Below are 17266 nucleotides of genomic sequence, written 5' to 3'. Positions count from 1 at the left end.
AATCCTAAATAACTGCCATTTCAAAAAATCAGTGCCGCCCCCTGGGATCCCCTGGCATCATGGTGCGCACAAACAAACCATTCGTGTTAGGTCACATGAGCCAATTAACAGACAGAGTTCTGTCTTTTGCTTCCACACCTCTTCCTGTTACAGTTAGAGCTGCAGTATTTCTGATCAGGTGATCTCTGATGCAGCACAAAGACCATTACAAAATGGTGGTTCAAGACAAGAGATGTAAAAGGGCAATATTTACTTAAATATATATTCCAGTTTGGTATTCCAGGTATAAACTTTTGCTTAAGTATTCATTTTAGGGGTATGGATTTCCTTTAAGCACTTCTAAATCCTATAGAAGTGAACAGAGTGCCTCTGATGAAGTGATGCTAGGTTTTGTTTTATGCTACCAGAACTCAAATACATGTCACTATAAAACAAATGCACAAAATACCAAAGTCCAGTTATGATCTTTGTTTGAATGTTTAATCTAATGGGTGACCACTTAAAGGAGAAGGAATGCTATGGAGGCATTTTATTGCCAATAGATTAGCTGCAATAGTGCAAGCTAGAATGCTATATTTATTCTGTAGAATGCTTTACCAGACCTGAGTAAAAAGCTCTAGAAGCTCTCTGTTTATTTAAGATAGCAGCTGCAGTATTAGCTTTGTGTGACATCACTTCCTGCCTGAGTCTATCCCTTCTCACTTATAGCTCTGGGCTCAGATTACAGCAGAGAAGGGCATAGTCATGTAAATGTGGACCATGTAAGTAAATAAATATTACCTTAGAATCCCTAATTCTTCCTTTTATAATGTTCTATTATCATTTCTGCATATTTCTCCCTTTTCATATACCTATCTGCTTATGTCCTTTCTTTTCTATCCATTTCCATTCATTTTGTGTTATTATGTGTCAATAATATAGGTCACAGTAACATAAAAACTATGAAAGTTATTGCGTAATGAAATCATGCATTCAACAGAAGGCAGAAAAATGGAGAAGGGCAACAGTTTAAAAATGTAAAAAAGCCGTGTAATTTACATAGTACTTTTAGGGGCCCATTTACTTAGCTCGAGTGAAGGAATAGAATAAAAAAAACTTTGAATTTCAAATGTTTTTTTTGGGTACTTCGACCTTCGACTACGACTTCGAATCAAACGATTCGAACTAAAAATTGTTCGAATATTCGACCATTCGATAGTCAAAGTACTGTCTTTTTAAAAAAAACTTCGACCCCCTACTTCGCCACCTAAAACCTACCGAGGTGCCATGTTATGGGGAAGATCCCCATAGGCTTTGTAACAATTTTTAGGTTGAAGGAAAATCGTTCGATCGATGGATTAAAATCGAAAAAAAATATCGAAGTCGAAGGATTTACCGCAAATAGTTGGAACGAACGATTAAATCCTTCGAATCGTTCGATTCGAAGGATTTAATCGTTCGTTCAAACTATTTGCGGTAAATCCTTCGACTTCGATATTCGAAGTCGAAGGATTTACATTCGGCAGTCGAATATCGAGGGTTAATTAACCCTCGATATTCGACCCTATGTAAATCTGCCCCATAGAGTAACAAATATATCTGGATGGAAATGGAAAAATCCTTTTACATGTTCCATTTTTATCTGAGGGCATAATACTTTCACGGGCTCACTAATGCTATAGCAAAGTACAACACCTGAGCAAACTTTGCAATAAGGTTCAGTTACACACAGTACTTGATAGTTGCCTGCCAAGTTTTGAACTTCCTCTGTCACACAAGTCCCTTATTTAGCAATTTATACATTATAGTATGCTACTTTGTCTGTGCTGGACTGGAAAGTTATATCCTGAATAATGCAACTCATCCTTTATATTAAAATGCACTAAATATAAATTTATTTATTCAAACACTGAACTGCTATAGAATTTCCAATAGCCTGAGGGCCTACATAACTTACCTGACAACAGTAACGGAACTAGGTGAGGGCGGGCCCTGGTGCGGGCCGTGCAGCCGGGCCGCCCCCACCCTCGTCCGTGTGACTTTTCTCTGCAGCCGACTCCAGACGGCTGCAGCGCGCGCGATCTGCCGGGGGGGCCCTGCGGGGGTGCGGACTCTGGCCCAGTTGCACCCCTGCTCCCCCGGTAGTTACGCCCCTGCCTGACAATGGTAGGGCCACATTATCTGCAAGGGCCACACTTGTTTTATCTTATTTTCTCACCGATTTTACACAAAATAAACCATATAAAATATTTTTGGATGGGTGCCATTGCAGAAAAAAAGCCTTGCCAGGGGTAAAGTATTAACAGTATTGGAAAAATTAATGTTTCCTTTTCTCTGACCTTAATATCCATACTTTTTTACTTTGCAAAAAATGATCCTACCTAAATCCATAAGCATTGTATAGCAACACAAAATTAAAATGTAATTCAAAGTATTACATCATATAAACGCCTTATTCAATGGATACAATATATGCTTAGCTTATAAACATGCAGTACTGTTAAACTGTTCTGGTTTATGCCCCTCACCTGAGTTTTTATCTGGCAGCCTGTTAATCCTCCATACGACAGCATTATAAGCATTTTCATACTTTGCTGTTCCCAGCGTAACTCTCATGGCTGGTTCTGACCCAGACAGGCCGGGAGAGCCAAAACTTGCTTCCCTGTTGATTTTGGCCTTCAGTGACCTTTCACCAAGCATACTGTCCCTACGGAAATAATTAACCCACTCAGCAGGGACAGGGTGTCGAATGGTAATATTTTCACAGGGAACTTGTAATAAATTGTCCCGATTTGAAGAGAATCCAGCTGACATAACCAACCAACTCTGTAGCTGAACTTCAGCTCCACGTACACAAACTGCAGTCCTGAGGGTAAATGGCAAAGTCTTCTCAGAAAATACTGTCCGAAATCTCATTAGTTCATACCTGCAGGAATCCAGTGGAGTGAACACAACCATCCTAGAGCTATGAAACATTTTTTCATCTACAGATGCATGGAATTTGCATTCATGAAGTTGCACCCACTTGGTTGTTGTTGTTGGCATGATGTCATTTCTGGCAACGACTTCATTCCCTTTAATAAGGATGTCATTAAGACCCATCCTACAATCAGCCATTCCTGAGATAAAACTAAGAATATAGATATGAGTGACTACGGAATGAAGAATGAGTTGGTTATCCCCTTTGCCCAGGATTCCATGGAATTCATCCTTAACATCCACAGTGATCTCTTCTTCAGTGTAATGTTGGTGCACAGTGCTAAGATCTATTGTGGCTGGTAGCATAAACAAAATGTCTTGGATGTTAGCAATAAAACTAATAAAGTCAGAATAGTCTGTTGTACCCAGCTTGACTACTTGCTCCTTTTCTCCTGTATGAGTGACTAAAGGCATAGGTTGGTATTTCCGTTTTTCTCTGTATATAACTTTATCAATCCTAACTGTGTGAATCCTCCCATTCTCATCATAATTCTGGAGTTTGGGTTCTGATATCTCATGATTCTGCTCAAGTTTATATTCTCTGAATGGTTTCTCCAGACCCTTTTCATAGAAAAGCTGCAGGATCCCAGATTCCTTAACCTTGACATATATGGGACCCCAATGTCTGGAAGACATGATATTCTTCTTCTCTGGTATTCTCAGCATCATTGGCCAGCCATCCTTTGGCTCAGGTTTAGTGAAGCTTAAAGAAGGTCCAACAGAATCAACATCTTTTAGAGGATCATCTTGCAAAGTTGGACTACCAGGAGAATCTGGGTCTTCCAGTTGAATTTGCTTGAGGCATTCTACAGCATCAGCTTGCAAACTTTTTTTCCGATAGTCCTCAAATTGTTCAGTATCAAGTTCTTCAGAGAGAAGAGAAGTGAAATTTCTTTGGCATGGTTCCTGGTCACTGGATACAGAGGAGCACTGAGAAAGTTGGTCTTGCTTTTCAAAATAAGAACTAAAGGGATTAATTGGGGAGGGTAGGACATGCTTTAATGTCTCATCATGAAATGGATTAGGAGTTTTTGTGGGAGGTGAATTTAAAGAGAGTTGCCTTTGTAGTGATTTAAAGTCAAGTCTCTGTGCTGTTTGGAAATCAACCAGTGAACTCTTAGGCCTTTCCCTTTTTTTAAAGGGGGATTTTGGACTTTCCAGTTGTTTTTGGTTGGAGTTTTTTGGAGAAGGTTCAATAACCTCATCTTCAAAGGTGACCCAGTTTGGAAATGTAGGCTTTGTTGGTGAGTCTGTATGCCCGTTGATGGTGAAACTACTAACAGGCCAGCCAAGGTTTTCCATATCTAAGTCCTCATCCTCTTGAAACGAAGAGCAATTGTCTGTCAAATGGGACGAGATAAGAAACATTAGAATATTATTTTAATTCAGTGCCATTTAAATATATTCAGAAATCAGGTTTTCATTCATCCTGGAAAATGTTCCACAACTCTGGTCATCTTTTTCAACTCAAGGGTAAGAGTCGCAAACATCCAATTGCAATGGATCAATTTAACTATCATAAATATATCTACATACTGAATTATTAAAATCCGTTGTTTTTTTAGTCCTGAAAAGTTGTAATTGAACTTTAGAATCCACAGTCTAGACTCTAAACTATAAGTTCCCTTTCTTACATTGTGTCGGTCTAAATTTATATCTTTCTTTGCATTTCCCCATTTTGTACAGAACGCCTTATTGCTTGGTAATGAGCAATAACAACAACAATGTACAAATGTATTGAAAGCATGTCAGCCCATGCACTTCCTGGGGTTGGGAAACTAGTTAGAGATATTATATTATGTAAACATGACAGTAGTCATCTTTCCTTGCAGGAAGATTCTCAGACACTTTCAGCCATAACAACAGGAACTATGACCTCTGCTACAGCACATTCTGGAATTCAGGAAGTCAATGACCTGAGTTGGGGCTGCCTCTTGTGATAATGAAAAAGAGGAAAAGAGACTCACAGGCCATTGAGCTGTGCTGCTGATAGATAGATGGTCATGTGCAGGAAGCATCTTCGTTGGCTCTACTTGAATTCCATCATTCTTTGTTAACCCTTACACTTGGGTCTTGTCATTTGTTGGTAAGTTACATCCATTTAGATCACAATTGTTCTATTACATTATGACAAGGAATCCATTTAAAGAAGAATAAATTCATATTGCTCATATGTTTAAGGTGTTTGATTAAAAACGCTATAATATCTAGCCCTAATATATAGCCCTCGTTGCCCATGAATTATCTGAAATCCTAAATTGCTTAGAAGGAACACATTTGTGGTATAAAAGCGAAATAAAGTATCTAAGTAATATGTAAACATGTGTTTTATAATATTTTTTTTACATTTATTTGATGTCTACATGCAATATTTTGTGTTAATCATTTTTGTTTTGCAAAGCAGTAAAGGCTGTCCTTGCCTTCCTCATTACTTGCATGTAAGTCAATCCACCATTAAGTTACATTTGAACTTTATATACTGATTGTAGGGTAGGGTGCAACGAACAAAAAACAGGGGCAAACTGCCACGTTTTTCACACTTTGCCCATAACTGTAGACAGATGTGAAGCACAAGGACTTGTGTTTCCCTCATGAATTTAGTTCAGTCTAAGTTGGCAACGACATATTCATGAGAGTCTTGTGTGGGAAGGCACGTAGGTGTGAAAGGGGTGAGTGCCCTATGTTCAGGTTTACCCCAATGACTTATTATTACACACACATTCCCTAAGATCTGGCAAATAGCCCTCTCAGCTGAAATGATGGGTCATGTTCCCTGCCAAGGGCAATGCAAAACACAAAGCAGAAGGTTATGTTTGTTTATTTATTTATTTATTTATACAATAGCATTTAAGGCGATGCTGTGTATAAAAAAGATATAATAGAACAAGCATTGCAGCATTCACAAGCCAGAGTAAAGCTCCCCATAGAAGCGACGATTCTTCTTGCAGAACGACCGATTTTAGGGAAGTCCGACAATCCTTCGAAATTATTGTGCGGTTAGTGGGATTCGAACGATCGTACATCTTACGATTTTTCGGCCGACATCTGTCAGGAAATTGATCGGCCAGGTCAAAAAATCTTTGTCGGCCCCAATGTAATCTATCTATGTTTGCAGGGCCAAGCAGGCAGCTCCCCTTTGTTTTCCTGGCAAATTGGTCTTTTTAGTTGATGGTAAATTCGTACGATCGTACGATCCTTCCGAGAAGATCGGGATCTGATCTTTTAAAAATCTCAACATCTATGGCCAGTTTAACAGGTGGGTCCTCAGCATAGAAACTTGCACTCTGAGAACATAACAATTTATAAAAGCTGAATCACATTGTGGTGCTTTGTGAGCTATACTGGCACCAAAACCGGATCTCTATGGGAAGGGCAGATATGAACAAAAGATTTATTAACTGATTGTTTTCATGTTTTCTTCCCTGTACTACTACTGTGTATGTGACATTTCCCTGATGTCATCATGTTAATTGTGGAAATAAAGATACATAGGTGCTCTGCAGCAGAAGTAGATTGTGCTTGTTTACTGAAAGGAGAGGAGATGGGATGACTCAGCCGGTTTTTGACAGAAGAGCAGGGACAGCTGCCCTGTTTCCGTTGAGTGGCCCCTGCTTAATCTCTTTATAAATAGATACCAGCCTTCAAGGTTCCTTATAAATGACAGATAACTGATCAGGTTTAAATCTATCATTAAAACAAACATGCAATGGCCTGCACAGTGCTTTCAGACCCCTCCTGCCTGTACTTACTTTACCTTTATGCCCATCAATGCATAAACAAAGGGGGCCCCAACATTTTTATTGTAGGGGGCCCTGTGATTTCTTATGGCAGCCCTGTTCACGTCAGTCCCTGCCCCAGTGTAGTTTAAAATTGAAGGACCCAAAAGCTACCTGTGTTTTTTTTTTTTTTTAGTATGGGAGGATACCAATGCAGACACTGGATTCAGAGTTGGGTCAAGTTGTATTTGTGCCAAGAACTCTCCCCCCTATTCACTTTCACTCCTGCTCACACTCTCTGCTGTATGCTGACTCACACCTGTCACTCGTTCCTCTCTTGTGCCCTACCCCCACCATTGTCTGCATCCTGCTACTCTTCTTTGCACTTTTGTGCAGACTCTCTTAAAGGGCATATAAATCCTACATTTTCCTACCATGTATATAAGTTGGGCATATCTTCCCCACCGAATCCACATCATTTGTACTGCATATACCCCTCCATTTGCCAGCGCCATCACATTTTCCTAAAACAAATAGCAGCTTTCACCCGGCGGCCATTTTCCCTCTGACACATCATCAGTAACATTGAGAAATGAATGCTGTAAAGTTCATGTCATGCAGAATGCAGGGTTACACAGGCACAACATACTTTGATGAAGTTCTGCTGGGGTTGAGCACTGTAATGGTAAAGCTGAGCTCAGGAGAGGTTGTTAGGAGAAAAAATAGGATCAGACAGCTAGAGCAGAGTTTCTATGGGAACCAGTAATGCTATCTCTTCATTGGCTGTTAGACTGGAGGGTGTGTCTAGTTTTCTGAGTTGAGAAGAACTGTCAGTCAACAGCCAAGTAAATTCCTGAGGGAGGGGGCAGAGTGGGTTAGAGAAGGAAAAGGAATTCTAAGTGATTAAGGAGATGCAGCAGCCTTACTGTTAACCTTTTAACAACCAGAGTGGCCGTTATACAAAGATTAAAAAGAGTCTGTACACTGATTACATTTTTGTGGAGGGGGTTTACATTTCCTTTAAAATTTTACCCCTAAATTCTTTAGGTTGCTGGCAAGGAATCAGGCTTACTCTCTGAAGTCTGCAAAGCTCATAGATATTCCCTTATAGTTCTCTAAAACATAGATTCTTTCCCTAAGTTTCTATCCCAATAGCACAAAAGCCCTTAAGGAAAAGAATACACTCGTTGCTTGTGTTTAATCTTTAAACTGCACTAGCAAAGCTGCTGAATATGTATAAAATGCTCAGCTGTCAGGGGTGAGGGGAACCTGTTAGACATTGAGGAATAACAGTAATGCTTCAGTTAACATTTGTTTTGTTTTGTTTTTGTTTACTGGAATAATGAGCTGACTGCCAATAATATATTTGCTTGCTGCAATTCTCAATGCCAGACAAGACTACAGCCTACAGAGCTGAGAGACAAAGAAACCCATTGTCATTTGCTCCCTCACTGCACTACAAGTTACAGGTCTGTTACCATATCAGATAACCAATGTATTCAGCCTTCATCTAATTAAAAAAATGTTAATTCTAAACTTTCCATTATCCATAAACTGACCTTCATGGATGAATATCTTTTTTTAACCTAATCTACTATAGTCGCAGAGTTCTATCTGTCTGTCCCTTTCAATAAGTAATAGAAGCAATCTGATTAAAACATCTGTGAAGAAGTGTGCTACACACAGTGTGATTTACAGTCTGGACCAGCAGTGCAGAAAGGGACAAAAAAAAATGTTGCTTACTATTATACCTACATTTACACTACCCATCGCTGACATCTAAGCTTTCATCTTTTACTCCCAGATAAACAGGCAGTAATATCCTGCTGCATTATAAGAGAATACTATAGATAATTGCCATAATCAGCAAATAATAGGCAAGTTCTTATTATAATAATGATAGAGATGGGAAGGACTGATAACATTTCAGAAAATGTAGCTAGGAAGGATTTGTGATGTTCGTTTGCACAAAAGACATGAATGAATGTTAGAAAACTGCTATTTTTATGCTAGAACATTCCTCTTGTTACACATAGGCATACAATCATGACACAGCTTTAGAAATATGTGTAGTCTTACAAAGACATGAGGGGGCACATTTACTTAGCTCGAGTGAAGGATTAGAATGAAAAATACTTTGAATTTCGAAGTATTTTTTTGGCTTCGTCGACCTTTGACTACGACTTCGAATCAAACTAAAAATCGTTCGACTATTCGACCATTCGATAGTCGAAGTACTGTCTCTTTAAAAAAAAACTTTGACTACCTACTTCGCCACCTAAAACCTACCGAGCACCAATGTTAGCCTATGGGGACCTTCCATTGAAGGATTTAATCGTTCGATCGTACGATTTTTTCCTTCGATCGTTCGATTGAACTAAATGCTGTAAATTAACTCTCGATATTCGACCCATAGTAAATGTGCCCCTAATACTGAGTTTGTTGAAACTGCATTTTTCCACTCAAAACCGAATTTCTGCCGAGCTCAGAATTAAATGTAGGACCTCAGCCCTGCAAGGCAGTGGTGCTAACCACTGAGCATTCCTGTTTGGGCTAAATGAAAAATCTTATAAACAATGGACCACTTCCATGACCGAGTTTGGTCCTTGGACAAAAATAATTCTTCCCATTCTTAAATGATAGGTATAGAGAAAGGCATAAATGTGGGCAAACAACCTGTCAACTGAAGTCAAGCAAGTCAGCAGCTGAAATCTGCCCATGTAGTGGTACCTTTAGCCATGTGAACAATTTTCTCATTATACAGGTATGGGACCTGTTATCCAGAATTCTTGGGACCTGGGGCTTTCTGTAATTTGGATCTTCATAATTTAAGTCTACTAGAAAATCATGTAAACATTAAATAAACCCAATAGGCTGATTTTGCCTTCAGTAAGGATTAATTATATCTTAGTTTGGATGAAGTACAAGCTACTGTTTTATTATTTCAGAGAAAAAGGGAATAATTTGTAAAAATTTTGCTTATTTGTATAAAATGGAGTCTATGTAGGACATTCACTAAGATTCGTTATTGCTCCAGCGTCCGCTTCGCCGCACTTCGCCAGGCGTATTTTCGCCAGCGCTACGCAAATTCACTAAAATCCGAAGTTGCGCTCAGGGGAAGTGTAAGGTTGCGAAGTTGCACTAGCGTTAATTCGCCAAGCAAAGCAAAGTTACACTAGCGATGGTTAATTTGCATACGGCGCCAAATTCAAGTTACAATGGAGGTATATGTAGCAGCACTACACAAGCCTGGGAAACCTTCAAAACATCAAATAAAATTTTTGTTTTGCCCTACACATGTGCCCACTGTATAGTTAAGGTGCCATGAGTTAGGAAATGTAGGGGGGAAGGAGGGGAGCCCCAAAAAATTTTTCGATCTTTTTCAGCCTATCACCCAAAAAAATTAAAAAACGCCAGCGTTTTTTGGGACTTAGAAAATGTTTTAACTTTTTTTGAAGCAATCCCTATCTACTCTATTGCACTTCGCCTGGTCTGAGGTGGCGAAGGAAGTCTGGCGTAAAAGGTAGCGTTCAGAATAATTCGCGCGTTAGTGAATTTGCGTAGTTACGTCTGTTGCGCAAATTCGCCAGGCGTAAGAGTACAAAGTAACACAAGTGAATTTACTCCAGGGTCCATTAGTGAATCGGCGAATTAACGAAAATGCGCTACACTGGCGTATTCACGCTAGCGTTAGGCGCTTCGTCGTTTAGTGAATTTGCCCCTATGGGAGACAGGCATTGCATAATTCAGAGCTTTCTGGATAACGGTTTTCTGGATAACGGATCCCATATCTGTACATATTTAATATGCATGTTGCAAATCCACAAACTTATTTACTGATTCAAAGGAAAAAATTATTGTGCATGTAATAGTTTGTGCAGTGCGCAGTGCATGAAACTTTGTATCATGAAACTTATGGTAACTTTGAACTATAACTGTAACCATGTTGTGCACAACTAAAACTCTATCTACATAACTACCCACTGAACAGATTACATTGCAGAATAAATTCTTATTTTTTTTTTAACTTTGAAGATCGCTTATTATGATGAACTGTGGTATTGAACAATATTCATACTAATTAATCGAATCTGTGGTTTATAACTTCGTTTCTTCATAGTTAAAAATTTTCTAAAGGAATTTTTTACTAAACTGACAAAAAATGAGCCACGTGAAACTACTGTATTTATTTGGCCTGCTTTTCCTCGTTGAAGTCTGGTCAAATTACACATACCTTTTTTTCCTAACTATATTATAGACACTTAGGGGGTTATTTATTAAAGTCAGATTTTTTTTCTGGTTGGACTTTTAGGGGCATACTTATCAAGGGTTGAATTTCTAATTGAAAAAACTTCAAAATTTGAATTCAAAAAGACCAACAGAAATTAAGTCAAAGTTTTTTTTGGTCGAATAGGTCCATTTTTGGCTGAATTTGAATCGTATTAATCTAATTAATAGCGCATTCGATCTAATTCGATCCAAAATTTTTCCCAAAAATAACTGAGATTTTTCAAAATCCACCAATTGACTCCAAACGGGTTGTAGGAGGTCCTTCATAGACTAAAACAGCAATTCGCCAGGTTTTAGATGGCGAATGGTCGAAGTCGAATTTTTAAAGAGACAGTACATGATAAATTTCGATATTCTAATTTTTGAATTTTTTTCAAAGTTGACTATTCCCCTAGTTGTTCACAAAAAAATAGCTTGAAATTAGAATTTTATTTAATTTGAAAATTCACCTCGACCTTAAAGGGGAAAATGATTTTTTCGTAGAAAAAAAAAACTAGAATTTTTCAAGATTTATTAAACCCAGATGGTGTTAAAAGTCCAAACAAAAATGTACTCCAACTCAGACCTGCCGAGTTCAAGTCAATGGCAGATATCCCGTAGACATTTTAAAGATATCCTGATCTGCGCTGGGTTTCATTCAATAATCTGAAGATTTTGTGGTTTCGGGTGTCAAATCCAAAAAAGTTGCAGGTTTCGGGTGTCAAATCCAAAAAAAATCGTACTGTTTGTATTTTTTTCATGATTTTATCGAGTCTTTTCTCGCACACAAATTTTTTGTATTGATGAATAGGGTAAGAAGTCTGTGTGGATTTGGTCGGAGTGGGATTCAGATAATAGTGATAACTTTTGGATTTTCATAAATAACCCCCTAAAAGTGAGCAGGAGCACTTTTATTTAAACATTTAAAATACAAACAATCAACAGCATACATTATATATAAGCAGAAAATAAACATGGATATAATATAGTTTTTGTTGTAAAAGCTAAGCTTTGAGGCAATTTATCAATAGAGAATTATTCTTAATAATTGCTATAGGTGTAGGTGAAATGTAGCAAACATTGTACCTTATATTACATAACCCACAGATTCAGAAATGAGCACTTTATTTATCCATGGTAAACAAGGAGACTTTTAGGCTTGCTGGACAGCAGAGTGGCTGGGTTGACTCTAGTGGGACTTTATGATTTCAGTTGACAGCTCAGACTTTGATCACTCTGTTAGATCTCTTTGGACCCCCATTAAGACAAAGGTTGGTAGCTCAGTACTACAGAGATAAATACTAATGTCGGTAACTCATTCACTGTGTGCATACTGTGTCCCCTGCAAAATGAAATGCTTACTAATAGTCACAGCATAAAGAGTTCCATATATGGCGAATTAGCCTTATCATTGGCTTCAAGTTGAAATACTGTAACTAATTCTGGAGATAGAAGTAGAGATTCTTTAATGATGAACTGAAACAAACAAAGTTACTCGGCTGCTACTAAGATTGAATCTCCCACTTCCATTTTTAGGATTTTTAACAGTGCTTGGACAATATCAATTTTCTGGACGATTTAGTTAATTAATTATTTGTGTTTCGATTAAGTTGATCGAATTAATTTTTCACAGATTTTTCTTTTTTGTTTCAATTAATTTACATACGAATTCATATATATATATATATATATATATAAACAATATTTATGTGTTTTTTCCTATGATATTTATGAACTTTGGGAGGTATGGAAATGGATCTGGGTAGTTCTATAACTAATTAAAATTTAATGAATTGATATTTAATATTTAGGGGCAAATTCACTAACCTGCGGAAATTCGCCAGCGCAGCTTCGCTCACATAGCAACACTTGCATCCAGGGCACCGAATGATGGCGAAGTTTCACTAGCGTTAATTCAGCAAGCAAAGCAAAGTTGTGCTAGCGTTGGCTAATTTGCATACGGCAGGAAAGTTAAATTTCAATGGATGTATATGTTGCAGCAAATACATTACACGACACAAGCCCAGGGAACCTTAATAAAAGAAAATAGAGTTGTTATATTGCCCTACACATGAGCCCAGTGTATAGTTTATGTAACATATGTAAGGAAATGTAGGGTGGATGACGGGTACCCAAAAAATTTTACGATCTTTTGCAGCCTATCACCCTGAAAAATGAAAAGTCGCCAGCGTTTTTTGGGAGTTAGAAAAACTTTTACATTTTTTTGGAGGAACTCCTGTCTACTCTATTGCACTTCATCTGGTCTGCGGTGGCGAAGGCAAGTCTGGTGCAAGAGGTAACGTTCAGTAAAATCCGCATGTTAGTGAATTTGCGTAGTTACGTCCATTCGCCAGACCGAAAATTCGCCTGGAATTAGAGTGCGAAGTAGCACTACAGTCTATCTCCTTCACTAGTGAATTTATGCCTGCGCCCATAAGTAAATCAGCGAAGTCCTGAAATGACGTCACGCTGGCGAATTTTCGCTAACGTTAGTCATTTCGCCCTTTAGTGAATTTTCCCCATGGAGTGCGATTTTTGAAATTTGGAAGGTTGGTAGCTAACAAGCTTTCTGACTTAATCTGCTTATATATAGCATTAGGCATCAATTAAATTCATGTATGTACATTTTTGGCATGTCTTGGAACATGCATAATTCAATGAAAACAATGACTTAGGTGGTATTACATTGTTCAGGTTTCCTATACACACACAGCAAGGAGTATGTACTGTATATTGTTTTTATTCTTGTGTAGGTTTCCTTGTCCTCTAGTCTCCTCCCACACAGCAATGGGTTAATTGGCTCCTTATAAAACTGACCATTGCGGGTCAACATGATAGGGATATTGATAGGGATACGATATTGTAATGCTCCACTGGGGCAGGGACTGATGTGACTGATGTACAATCTCTGTAAACTACTGAAGCATGTTGGTGCTCTATAATAATGTATAATAATAATAATTATAGTCAACAGAGTCTGGTAAACAAGCTCAAACACCTCAGAGAGAGGCTCAGGAATGCTGGCATTTGATTTACCAATGAGATAATCCTTAAACAGTTTGGGATGTCAGGCTCTTTGTGGTGTTATATTCTACTGTGAAATGGGCCTGGAATCATACAAGTCAGTTCTGACTCAGCAGTAGTGTCACGTGTGTATTATTCATGAAAAGCCACAGCTGCATATCCCTGGGTGTATCCTGCATGTTACAGAAAGAAAATATTTTATGTTCGTTTTTTTTATGTGCAGAATAAACATCACAGGGCCATGTTTATTAAAGTAAAGCACAATGCAGTTTAATATTACTGCAAATGCGCGAAAGTATTGGATAAAGTAAAACGTTTGAGTTCGGCAAGTATAAACCCAGGGCTCAGTACAGTAGTACCCTCTCCTATATTAAAAGGTGCTTGGGAATGACGTCAACAGTCACCTGATGCGTTTCGTCGCTTTCCAACTTCGTCAAAGGCTCGGACTGAGCAATCGGAGCCTTTTAAGAAGTTGGGAAGCGACGAAACGCATCAGGTGACTGTTGACGTCATCCCCAAGAGCCGAGGAACCCACGTGGAGGACAAGACACTGCGGGTCAGAGTCAAACGCCTAACACCGTGGTTTCATTTCAAAATCCACAGGCAACATTTACGGAAAAAGATGATACAAGATGCTTGATTTTAATCGCAAAATTCAAGGATTCCAGTTGGGGAGTTAGTTTGGATCTATATTTCATTGTTAAATGCTGAACACCATTTGAAACGTTTGTAAGTACCCACCTACCACCAGCACGGGGTGTATGTTTATAAATTCGAAACACGACATTGTGCAGTATACAAGTGGGTGAAGGTTTTGAACTACAACTTCCTAAGAATTACTACACTGTGGGGCAGATTTACTAAGGGTCGAATATCGAAGTGCTAAAACTACAAAATTCGACCATCGATTGAAAAAATTCAATAGTCAAAGTTTTTTTTGTTTGAATTTAGTTGTTTTCAATCGAATTAAAATTGTTCGATCGATCGTAGAAATTGTTCGAATTGAATGATTTTCAAAAAAAAAAAAACTTCGACTTCTAAAAACTTAGCCAAATATTGGGAGGAGGTCCCCATAGGCTAACATAGCAATTCGGCAGGTTTAAGGTGGCAAAGTGTTGAATTTTTAAAGACAGTACTTCGATTTTCGAATGGTCAAATATTCGAAGTTTTTTCAATTCAAATCGAATTTTGGCCTATTCGATGGTCGAAGTACCCAAAAATTACTTTGAAATTCGAAGTATTTAAATTCACTTCGACCAATAGTAAATGTGCCCCTATAAGTTTTTCCTCTGCTACATTTACATCTATTGATATTTGGTTGAACATTACGCTCGAGGAGAACGAGTATTCTGGTCAGATTAAAGGGAAAACTCCAGAGACCTTGGACTTTACTGCTATTTAGCATTTTTTGGTATATATTAAAAGGGCTACTTGAGTTGTGTTTTTATGACTGAGGGCTAACGAGAGAATGTAAAAACTAATATTCAATTTATTCTTCTCCATAAGCCCCAAAAGGTTGCACACATTATTAATGAGACATGACCCAGGGAAGCACAGAAAATGAAAAGAACGGTAAACAGCAAATTTCACCAGTTGCTATGGCAATGAATGTAAGTATCTCTTGTATTGTGTAGCTTTATCAGAGAATTGCTCAGGTTTGCCTGGTTATTATATTGTGGAGGCCCAGTTAGGGAGAGTTTTGAGGTGAATGTTGTTTGCTGGCCAAATGAGCGGATCTCTCCGATATGCCCACCTTGAGGTGGGCAATATTGGGCTGATCCGATCGTGGGACCTAGGGCCCAACGATCGGATCCTAACGCATGGGAACGGGGGTCGGATCGCTGGACCACATCAACGAACAGATGCGGCCGCGATCCGACGGGATTTTTTGTCCCATCTGATTGAGATCTGGCCGACTTTCGATCGGGGAAGCCACTCAGCAAATTCAGTAAGATGCGCATTTTACTGAACGTCACCTCTTTCGCCAGACTTGCTTTCGCCAGCTCAGACCGGGCGGAAGTGCATTGGAGTGCATAGATCTTCCTCAATCATCTGTTACTTACATCATATTTTTAGTGGAAACATTTACGTAATCCTAAAAAAACGCTGGTCGTCTTTTCCTTTTTTCAAAGTGATAGTCTGCAAAAGTCCCTAAATTTTTTTTGGGTAACCAGGTTCCCCCATTCATTTTCTAACATATGGAACATAAACTATACAGTAGGGCATTATAACAACTCTATTTTCTTTATTAAGAAATTGGACTTGTGTAGTGTAATGTATTTGCTGCAACATATACGTCCATTCAACTTTAAATTTCCTGCCGTAAGCAAATTAGCCTGAGCGAAGACCTCTAACGAAGTTGCGCTAGACATAATTTAACGCTAATTGCTGAAGTAACGCTAGTGAAAATTCACCAGCCTTCAGCGCCCTGGACACAACTTCACATTTTAGTAAATTAGCGTTGTCTAAGCGAATTTTTGCCTGTCGAAGTATAGAAGAATTTTCGCCGCTTAGTATATGGTAACATTGCTCAGAAATGGGCCCTCAACTAGCTTCACTATGGAAAAAACACAGCAGTAGTTCACTACAGCATTACAAAAATAATTTCTATGAAAAAAGTGTTACTGTAATGTCAGACACACACCTGGGGTGAAATGAAGGATTGCAGATTTGTCTATTGCTCTCCATGCCATTTAGAACAGCAAGGCAAGTCAGGGCATGCAGCAGACAGCATAGCTCGGGAAAATTGTATTAATAAAGAGGGAGTTTTTATTGTCTTCACAGACACAATCGTCAGGGTGCCATTTCTGCTCACAAAACTAGTGGCTCTTCATGATACATTTGATCACATTTGGGCAAAAGCAAAATGTTTATCCAGCACATGTAGGTGCTAGATGTGTATGCACATGATAAGAAGTGCGTGTATATATAACAGTTGGGTGAGGTATTCTACAATAGGTGATAAAGTGTAGCATAAGACAGAGCCAGGAAAACATGTCTGCGGCTTTACAGCGATTAGAGAGTCACCAGAACAGAAAAGATAGTTCTGTATCATCCTTGTACCCAGGGGCGATTCTGGCTATAATGCCGCCTGAGGCGGCCTTCTTTCGCCGCCCCCACCCCTCCCCACGGCACTAACCTTTATAGCGCCGGAGAGGGCAGGGGCGGTCCGCGACGCTTAGTGCAGAGAGCGCAATAGCACTCTCTGCACTAGAAGAGCCGAATTTCCGGTTTGAAAACCGGAAATTCGGCTCTTAGTTACCAGGAGCGGCATTTTTGCCGCCCCTGGCAACCAGGGG

General features: G+C 38.9%; 1 protein-coding gene across 1 annotated transcript in view; it reads right to left on the bottom strand.

Moving 5' to 3' along the window:
• Positions 1-17266, bottom strand: part of gtf2a1.S (general transcription factor IIA 1 S homeolog) — a 101492-nt gene that overhangs the window by 49252 nt on the left and 34974 nt on the right. Inside the window, exon 6 of the mRNA XM_041574134.1 lies at positions 2508-4298. Within this exon, the coding sequence (XP_041430068.1) occupies positions 2508-4298 (1791 nt within the window). The remainder of the gene's footprint in view (positions 1-2507; positions 4299-17266) is intronic.

Source organism: Xenopus laevis, chromosome 8S (assembly GCF_017654675.1).
Source record: "Xenopus laevis strain J_2021 chromosome 8S, Xenopus_laevis_v10.1, whole genome shotgun sequence".
Lineage (NCBI taxonomy): Eukaryota > Metazoa > Chordata > Amphibia > Anura > Pipidae > Xenopus > Xenopus laevis.
The sequence above is the reverse complement of the archived record's forward strand: the minus strand, read 5'-3'. Positions and strand labels throughout refer to the sequence as shown.